The sequence below is a fragment of the Amblyraja radiata genome, chromosome 38 (assembly GCF_010909765.2).
Source record: "Amblyraja radiata isolate CabotCenter1 chromosome 38, sAmbRad1.1.pri, whole genome shotgun sequence".
Taxonomy (NCBI): domain Eukaryota; kingdom Metazoa; phylum Chordata; class Chondrichthyes; order Rajiformes; family Rajidae; genus Amblyraja; species Amblyraja radiata.
In genome coordinates this window covers 9427393-9437567 of record NC_045993.1, presented here as the reverse complement: position 1 = coordinate 9437567, position 10175 = coordinate 9427393, and the positions used below count along the sequence as shown (strand labels likewise).

The 10175-nt window shown below is 48.0% G+C and overlaps 1 protein-coding gene across 1 annotated transcript in view; it reads right to left on the bottom strand.

Moving 5' to 3' along the window:
* Window positions 1-325, bottom strand: part of nptxr (neuronal pentraxin receptor) — a 28670-nt gene extending 28345 nt beyond the window's left edge. The window contains exon 1 of the mRNA XM_033013429.1: window positions 1-325. This exon is cut by the window's left edge and continues 489 nt beyond it. Coding sequence (XP_032869320.1) covers window positions 1-165 — 165 coding nt within the window. The 5' untranslated portion in view covers window positions 166-325.
* Between the last annotated feature and the right edge of the window lie 9850 nt (window positions 326-10175).

Sequence of the window (10175 nt, the reverse complement as noted above, 5' to 3'; positions counted from 1 at the left end):
GAGCAGCGAGCCGGCTTCATTTTCAGCACCTTGGACAGCTCCACCACCGCCCTGGTTTGCTAGCAGCGCCCCGGCTTCATTTTCAGCACCAGGGACAGCTCCCGGAGAGCTACCGGGGGCGATGCTTGCAATGATGCAGATCACTGCACCCAGAATTGCAAGCATCCCTGCCCCGAGAAAGACGGTTAGATACTTCAGGGTGCCGGAGTTTGGGGGGCCACGACCACCGGAGGAAAAAAAAGAGTCGAGTTCACAACAACAAAAACTCAAACACAACAAACAGATATCCCGCAGCCCCGGAGTGTGAGGCGCGCTTCAGCCAGACGCCAAGTACTATGGCAATCCTTGCAATCCGCTCATCAATCACGGCCCCTAAAAACACGTCATTGCCTCCCGGAGGAGCGAATAACATTCTTAAAAGGGAATCCTTCTTTTTAGCTCAACAATGATCCTTAAAAGGGCAACGCGCGTCGGGTGGAATTGGCTGAGGAATGCGTGCCAAGGTTTGCATGCCAGCAACATGTTTTCAAACATGCATGTTCGAAATGGGAGATAGACACAAAAAGCTGGAGTAACTCAGCGGGACAGGCAGCATCTCTGGAGAGAAGGATTGGGTGACGTTTCGGGTCAGACTCATTTAATCTATTCAAAATAGAAACCATGTCCAGGAGCCTTTGAGAGATAATTATCTTCGGGTGAAAGGCGTATAGGGATATAGAGTCATAGAGTAATACGGTGTGGAAACAGGCCCTTCGGCCCAACTTGCCCATGCCGACCGACATGTCCCATCAACAGTAGTCCCACTTGCCTGTGTTTGGCACATATCTCTCTCAACCTGTCCTATCCCTGTACCTGTCTAATTGCTTCTTAACATAGAAACATAGAAACATAGAAAATAGGTGCAGGAGTAGGCAATTCGGTGTTTCGAGCCTGCACCGCCATTCAATATGATCATGGCTGATCATCCAACTCAGTATCCTGTACCTGCCTTCTCTCCATACCCCCGATCCCTTTAGCCACAAGGGCCACATCTAACTCCCTCTTAAACGTTGTGATAGTCCCTGCCTCAACTACCTCCTCCTGCAGCTCGTTCCATCCTGTGTGAAAAAATTACCACTCAGATTCCTTTCCCCCTTCACCTTAAACCTATGCCCTCTGGCTCTTGATTCCCCCATTCTGGTTATGTTGATTTGGGTTAGGGGACGGGAGGAGGGGAAATGGGTGGGGGATACATTTGAGGGGGAAATAACTATCTGGCACAAAGGGATCTTGCCTAACTTTGTTTTTGTTTTTGTTTTATTTAGCTTTTAGAGAAACAGCCCGGAAATAGACCCTTCGACACACCGAGTCTGCGCTGACCAGTGACGCTATCCCATACTGGGGACAATTTACAATTATACCAAGCCAATTAACCTGCAAATGTACGTCTTTGGAGTGTGGGAGGAAACCTGAGATCCCGGAGAAAACCCACGTGGTCACGGGGGAGAACGTACTAACTCCGTACAGACAGCACCCGTAGTCAGGATCGAACTGGGATCTCCGGCTCTGTCAGGCAGCAACTCTACCGCTGCGCCATCGTGCCACCGTGCACTAAACCTCACTCCCTTTGTTATGTATCTGTGCACTGTGGATGGCTTGAGTGTAATCATGTATGGTCTTTCCACTGACTGGTTAGCACGCAACAAAAGCTTTTCATGGTACACGTGACAATAAACGAAACTAACCAACTAATGACCTTGTAGCTAGCTCTCTGTAGTTATCTAAATGATAATCCCTGTTTCTTACATTTACTTGGTAACTCCCGAAAGGGCTACCGCTTGTGCCCCCAGGGAAATCAGAAACACTGCAAGTACAATTTACTTCCAAGTATTCATTAAATCTCCGCTACCATATCAGAGTTATTTTACAATATGTACGGTGTGCTTTTATTTCAAAAATGGAATATAAAATCTCCTGAATATCATTCCACTGGATGCAGTTTTAATATTTATGACGCCAACGTATTACTTTCAGGATTAGGTTTTTTTTTTTTAGATTAAAGTAGCATGTGAACCAGAAAATGCTGGAAATGCTCAATATGTCAGGCAGCAACAACTAGAGTGAAATTGAGATATTATTTCAAGTTAAATTAGCAGACACCAAATGTCATTGACATGGAATGTTAATTCAGTTTCTCTCTCCATAGATGCTGCATGACCTGCCGAGTATCACAGGTATTTTTGTATTAACTCAGATCTTTATGACCTCAGTCAAGTCAAGTTACATTTATTTATATAGCACATTTAAAAAACAACTCTCGTTGGCCAAAATGCTTTACATTTGTTATAAGACTAGTATAAACAAACAAACGACATACATATACACATATAGCCCTCGCTCAGTGGATGTCAGGAAAGGCTTGGGAGTGTAGATAAGATTTTAGTCTTGACTTAGAGGAGTCAATGGAGGGGGCAGTTCTGATGGGAAGGGGGATGCTGTTCCACAGTCTAGGAGCTGCAACCGCAAAGGCACGGTCGCCCCTGAGCTAATGCCTAGACCACACCTGCAGTGTGCAGTATGCAGTGACACAGATGATAGAACCTTGAGCAAAACACAAAGTGCTGGAGAAACTCAACAGGTCGGGCAGTATCTGTGGGGGGAATGGACATGCGAAGTTTCGGGTAAATTTCCGCTTATCTCTAAACTCTACCAAACCAAACTAAACGAAACTAAACTAAACTAAAATCAGATGTCAGGTAAATGGAGTTTTGATATCACCTCTGATATAGATAGGCTTCCCATCCAAGCACAGGCTCGGCGATCATTTCGCTGAACACCTCTGCTCAGTCCGCCTAAATCTCCCGGTCCCTAAACCCCCTCCCATTCCCACACTGACCTTTCTGCCCTGGGCCTCCTCCAGTCAGAGTGAGGCCCAGTGCAAATTGGAGGAACAGCACCTCATTATTCGCTTGGGCAGCTTACACCCCAGAGGTATGAACATTGGCTTAACTAACTTCAAGTAACCCTTGCTTTCCCTCTCTCTCCATCCCTCTCCCTTCCCAGTTCTCCGACCAAGTCTCACTGTCTCCGACTACATTTTATCTCTGTTTGCTTTGTTGTCACCTTCTCCCAGCTAACAATTATCTATTCTACATTTTCCTTGAGCTACATCTGCACTTTGTCCCGTTTTCACACCTTACACTGCCTTATCTATGTATCTCCCTCTCCCTTGACTTTAGTCTGAAGAAGTGTCTCGACCCGAAACATCACCCATTCCTTCTCTCCAGAGATGGATGGAGTTACTCCAGCATTTTGTGTCTATTCTCATCCCAAGGACTGAGCTAAGGGAAAAACACCACAGCTTGATGATGGGCCCAATGTTATTTCAAGATGTCAAGTGAGGGGAATAAAACCAACATTCCCTGAGCCAAGCATCTCTTTAGGGTGAATGCTTCCTGCTTTCTGCATATGGGCTGCACGTCTGTGCAGGAGAGATCAGTTCTGAATCACTGACCGTGACTCTATCGTCTACACTCCCCTCGTTACTCATTACGTGGGCACTGACAGTAAGAATGTTTTGCACTGCCCTTTAATACCTACTTTGAGAAGGTGGTGATGGAGAGAGCGTGAGATATGAATGTTGCAATGTGACTCACAGCTGCAGTGTGTTCCCTTGAAATGCCGTTGGGTTGTAAGAACTGTGAGAAAGTACTTACAACACAGAGAAAACCAGGTAGAGTTGCTGCCTAATGCCCCTGTCCCACTTAGGAAACCTGAACGGAAACCTCTGGAGACTTTCCGCCCCACCCAAGGTTTCCGTGCGGTTCCCGGAGGTTGCAGGTGGTTGCCGGAGGTTGCAGGTAGTGGAAGCAGGTAGGGAGACTGACAAAAAAACCTCCGGGAACCGCACGGAAACCTTGGGTGGGGCGCAAAGTCTCCAGAGGTTTCCGTTCAGGTTTCCTAAGTGGGACAGGGGCATTACAGCACCAGAGACCCGGGTTCGATCCTGACTACGGGCGCTGTCTGTACGGAGTTTGTACGTTCTCCCCGTGACCTGCGTGGGTTTTTGCCACATGCTCCAGTTTCCTCACTCATCTTTCTTCTTCTTCTGTAGTGTGTCTTTTAGACCTGCAGCTCCACTGAGGCGAGCCAGGCCAACGTGTCATCGTCCAGCTCAATCAGACCTCGTTCACCATTCGGTGGCCGGTGTTTGGGGCAACTGGTGACCATGTGCTCCACTGTCTGTGTTGGGTCCCCACACTCACAGGAGGCACTCGCTGTCCACGAGGCCCCACCTCTTCATCCTAAGGACGTGCAGGTTTGTAGGTTAATTATCATCTGTAAATTGACCCTTGTCTATAGCATGGATCCAGTGTGCGGGGGATCGCTGGTCGGTGCGGACACGGTGGGCTGAAGAGCCCATATCCACACTGCATCTCTAAACTAAACTAAACCACTCAACATAATTTTGTCACTAAAATTCATTCATTCATTTCATCATCGCTGGAAACATCAGCGACGCTGGGGCGCTCGTTTCAGACGGGAACGTTGACGGACGCTCCACACATCTCTGTCCTCCAGTTGTGTGTGTGTGTGTGTGTGTGTGTGTGTGTGTGTGAGTGTGTGTGTGTGTGTGTGTGTGTGTGAGCGTGTGTGTGTGCGTGTGTGCGTGTGTGTGCGTGTGTGTGCGTGTGTGTGTGTGTGTGAGTGTGTGTGCGTGTGTGCGTGTGTGTGTGTGTGTGTGTGTGTGTGTGTGTGTGTGTGTGTGTGTGTGTGTGTGTGTGTGTGTGTGTGTGTGTGTGTGAGTGTGTGTGTGTGTGTGTGTGTGTGTGTGTGTGTGTGTGTGTGTGTGTGTGTGTGTGTGTGTGAGTGTGTGTGTGTGTGTGTGTGTGTGTGATCGCAATAGAAGATTGAGGGGGGATCTTATAGAAACTTACAAAATTCTTAAGGGGTTGGACAGGCTAGATGCAGGAAGATTGTTCCCGATGTTGGGGAAGTCCAGAACACGGGGCCACAGTTTAAGGATAAGGGGGAAATCTTTTAGGACCGAGATGAGGAAAACATTTTTTACACAGAGAGTGGTGAATCTCTGGAATTCTCTGCCACAGAAGGTAGTTGAGGCCATATTGGCTATATTTAAGAGGGAGTTAGATGTGGCCCTTGTGGCTAAAGGGATCAGGGAGTATGGAGAGAAGGCAGGTACAGGATACTGAGTTGGATGATCAGCCATGATCATATTGAATGGCGGTGCAGGCTCGAAGGGCCGAATGGCCTACTCCTGCACCTATTTTCTATGTTTCTATGTAACTTCTACTGAAGTGTGGATGGCTGTTGGCTCGCCAGAAGCTCACCTGCCATTTGACAGGTCGTGGTTTTGGTCCTGCTGGGGGTCCACAGCCCCCTCCTCACCTGGCAAACCAGGTGGGGGAGACGGTTTAGTCTCCGACTATCCACCCATGGAGCAGGTAGCACGGGATTACATGGTACCCATGGTGACCTGACCTTGTCACTATAATCTCCAACAGATCAATCCCATCGGCCTGTAATCCCATTACTTCTCTATACCTCATTCTCTTCCACGCACACAATGGCGCAGCTCCGCTGACCCAGGTTCGATTCCAGCCTTGGGCCAAAGGGTCTATTTCCACGCTGTATCTCTAAAACTCGGGCGGCACAGTTGTGCAGCGGTCGTTGCTGCCTTACAGCGTCAGAGACCCCAGTTCAATCCTGACTATGGGTGCTGCTTGTGTGGAGTTTGCATGGTCTCCCCAGACAACATGGGTCGTGGGACATGGGACAGACAAGGGCTCTTAAAGATAGTGGAGTCAGGGGATATGGGGAACGGGGTACTGATTGGGGATGCTCAGCCATGATCACATTGAATGGCGGTGCTGGCTCGAAGGGCCGAATGGCCTACTCCTGCACCTATTGTCTTTTGTCTCTCTTGCCTCTTGTCTACGGATGCCATTCGGCCCATGAAGTCTATGCCATTCAATCGTGGCTGATCTATCTCTCCCTCCTAACCCCATTCTCCTGCCTTCTCCCCATAACCCCTGACACCCGCACTAATCAAGAATCTATCTATCTCTGCCTTAAAAATATCCACTGACTTGGCCTCCACAGCCCTCTTTGGCAATGAATTCCACAGATTCACCACCCTCTGACTAAAGAAATTCCTCCCCGTCTCCTTCCCAAGGAAACGTCCTTTAATTCTGAGGCTGTGCCCTCTGGTCTTAGACTCTCCCACTAGTGGAAACATCCTCTCCACATCCACTCTATCCAGGCCTTTCACTATTCAGTAACTTTCAATGAGGTCCCTCCCTCATCCTTCTAAACTCCAGTGAGTACAGGCCCAGCGCCTGAACATAAGTTCCTCCCACATCCCAAAGCCATGCAGGTGAGTAGGTTTGTTGGCCACTGTAAAGATGCCCTAACATGTGGCTGAGTGGTATAATGAACACAATTGAAGTGATGGGAATGTGGGGAGAATAAAATTAATTGGATGAATATTGGAACAGTGTATAGGTGGTTGATGAAACATAGAAACATAGAAAATAGGTGCAGAAGGAGGCCATTCGGCCCCTCAAGCCAGCACCACCATTCATTGTGATCATGGCTGATCGTCCCCAATCAATAACCCGTGCCTGCCTTCTCCCCATATCCCTTGATTCCACTGTCCCCTAGAGCTCTATCTAACTCTCTCTTAAATCCATCCAGTGATTTGGCCTCCACTGCCCTCTGTGGTAGGGAATTCCACAAATTCACAACTCTCTGAGTGAAAACGTTTTTTCTCGCCTCAGTCTTAAATGACCTCCCCTTTATTCTAAGACTGTGTGGCCCATGGTTCTGGACTCGCCCAACATTGGGAACATTTTTCCTGCATCTAGCTTGTCCAGTCCTTTTATAATTTTATATGTTTCTATAAGACCCCCCCCCCCTCATCCTTCTAAACTCCAGTGAATACAAGCCTCGTCTTTTCGATCTTTCCTCATATGACAGTCTTGCCATCCCAGGGGATCAATCTCGTGAACCTACGCTGCACTGCCTCAATCACAAGGATGTCCTTCCTCGAATTAGGACTTGAAGAGGGGTCCGAAGGAGGGTCCTGACCCGAGACGTCACCCATCCATTTCCTCCAGAGATGCGGGCTGGCCCGCTGAGTCACTCCAGCACATTGTGTTTATCTTCAGTACAAACCAGCATCTGCAGTTCTTTGTTTCTACAACAACTAATACTTGCGGCATTGCTAAAAGCCACATGAAAATCATGGTTCACAATTTGCCTGCAGTGAAATCCTTCCATTAAGGTCTCCATATATTTGTTAAATAATTCTCTTCTCAGCTCATTTATCATTTAAAGGGTCTGAATTTCAATATTCTCTTGATACTAATTATGACTCTGTGGTAACTGAGAACCTGTCGACTTCTGATGTGAAAGGTTTGGGATAATCAATACTTCATTGATTCTGGCCCCAAAATGTTATCTGTACACTGGAGGCTCGATCAGACCTGCTCACCTGAGACTTATTGATCTATTAAATATAATGATGACAACTCATATGGTCCACAGCTTTAATGAGATCTTCAATCATTTGGACTATGTTTGTTCAACTGAATCAACTTCACTACGAACATTACTAGTCAGCAGGGCACCTCATTTCAAAAGGGAATCGAATAAAAAATTACAAAAGGCAATTCAGTTTAGCTTAGTTTAGAGTTACAGTGTACAAACTGGCCCTTCGGCCCACCGAGTCCGTACTGGCTAACGATCGCCCCAGTTCCATCCTACACACTGGTAACAATTTACAGAAGCCAATTAACCTACAAACCCGCACGTCTGCAGATGTAGAAACGAGGAACTGCAGATGCTGGTTTAAACCACAAATGAGGAACAGAGTGGAAATTCGTGCCAGTGAAAATATGTTTCACTTGATCACTGCACATCCTGCATATAGAACAGAGAGAGGAAAGTGAGCTCTTGTCGGCATCTAACCTGATCCAAAAGGGGAAGTCTCACAGAGTTCAGATTGAGCCACCAAGCAAAACCGGGACAACTTAGATTGAGGCTGATCAGTGCAGAACACTTATGGCTTTTAGTATTCATTCTCTAGCTGGTTTACCAGTGAGGCCCACAGCACTGCTCGGTGGTGGAGTTGCTACCATACAGCGCCAGAGGCCTGGGTTCGATCCTGACTAAGGGAGCTGTCTGTACGGAGTTTGTACGTTCTCCCCGTGACTGCATGGATTTTTTCCGAGATCATCGGTTTCCTCCCACATTCCTAAGACATTCTCTGCCACAGAAGGTAGTTGAGGCCACAGTTCATTGGCTATATTTAAGAGGGAGTTAGATGTGGCCCTTGTGGCTAAAGGGATCAGGGGGTATGGAGAGAAGGCAGGTACAGGATACTGAGTTGGATGATCAGCCATGATCATATTGAATGGCGGTGCAGGCTCGAAGGGCCGAATGGCCTACTCCTGCACCTATTTTCTATGTTTCTATACACGTTTGTAGGTTAATTGGCTTTCTACAAATGTAAATTGGCCCTGGTGTGTGTGGGATAGTGTTAATGGTGCGGACTCAGTGGGCCAAAGGGCCTGTTTCCGCACTGTATCTCTAAACTAAACTGAACTAAACTCAATTGCCACCACTAATGGTCCTCCAGAAGGTGGTGATGAGCAAAAGTGAATAGGTCACTTAGATTCATACATACAGCGTGGAAACAGGCTCTTCGGCCTAACTTGCCCACGCTGTCCAAGATGCCCTGTCTACACTAGTCCCACCTGCCTGCGTTTGGCCCTAACATCCCCCAAACCAGTCGTATCCATTTACCTATCTAAATGTTTCTTAGATGTTCTGATAGTGCCTTGCTCAAAAACCTCCTCTGGCTGCGCATTTCATACACTCTTTGTGTAAACATGTTGTCCCTCAAGTTCCAATTAAATCTCCCCCCCTACCCCATCTCCCCCCCACATCTCCCCCCATCTCTCCCCCCCCTCCATCTCTCCCCCCCCTCCATCTCTCCCCCCCTCCATCTCTCCCCCGCTCCATCTCCCCCCTCCCCTCTCCCCCCCCCCTCCATCTCTCCCCCCCTCCATCTCTCCCCCCCTCCATCTCCCCCCCCCCACTATCTCCCCCCCATCTATCTCCCCTCCCCCATCTCCCCCCCATCTCCCCCCATCTATCTCCCCCCATCTCTCCCCCCCCTGTCTCCCCCCCTATCCCCCCCCATCTCTCCCCCCCCCCATCTCCCCCCCATCTCACCCCCCCCCATCTCCCCCCCATCTCACCCCCCCCCATCTCTCCCCCCCCCATCTCACCCCCATCTCACCCCCCTCCCCCATCTCCCCCCCACCCTCCCTCACTTTTTTTAAATATATTTTTATTAGAAGCAAACATATTATAGTAACGTATAATTACATATTATAGTAATAACTTTCCATGTATATCAATCATACATTATTAACATTTTTAATTGTGGATTGATTCTGCTTCTAGTTTTTTTTTATAGACTGTAAATACTTGAGACAGAGAGAGAGAAAAAAAAGACTTACAAATGTCAAAAAGAAAAAAGAGTGGAATGAATGACTAATAATACGCCACTGGAGAACCCTCCTTCACTTTAAACCAATGTCCTCTGGTCCTCGATTCCCCTACTCTGGGCAAGAAACTCTGTGCATCTACCCGATCTATTCCTCTCATGATCTTATACACCTCTATAAGATCACCCCTCATCCTCCAAGGAATACAATCCTAGGCTGCTCAACATCTCCCTATAGCTCAGGTCTCGAGTCCTGGCAACATCCCGGTAAATCTCCTCTCCACACTTTCAAGTTTGCCGACATCTTTCCCTCTCAACCCCATTCTCCTGCCTTCGACCCTTAACCCCTGACACCCGTACTAATCAAGAAACTGCCTAAACCCATTGACTTGGCCTCCACAGCCGTCTGTGCCAGAGAGTTCCACAGATTCACCACCCTCTGGCTAAAGAAATTCCTCCTCGTCTCCTTTCTAAAGGTGCGTCCTTTTATTCTGAGGCTGTGGCCTCTGGTCCTGGACTCTCCCACTAGTGGAAACTTCCTGTCTACGCCCACTCTGTCCGGGCCATTAATGTTCCTCAATTTTCGTGAGATCACAAACTTCTCTAAATCAGTCATCAAAACGAAACTGCCGTTTGTAGATGGTCGCTTCCCCAATTC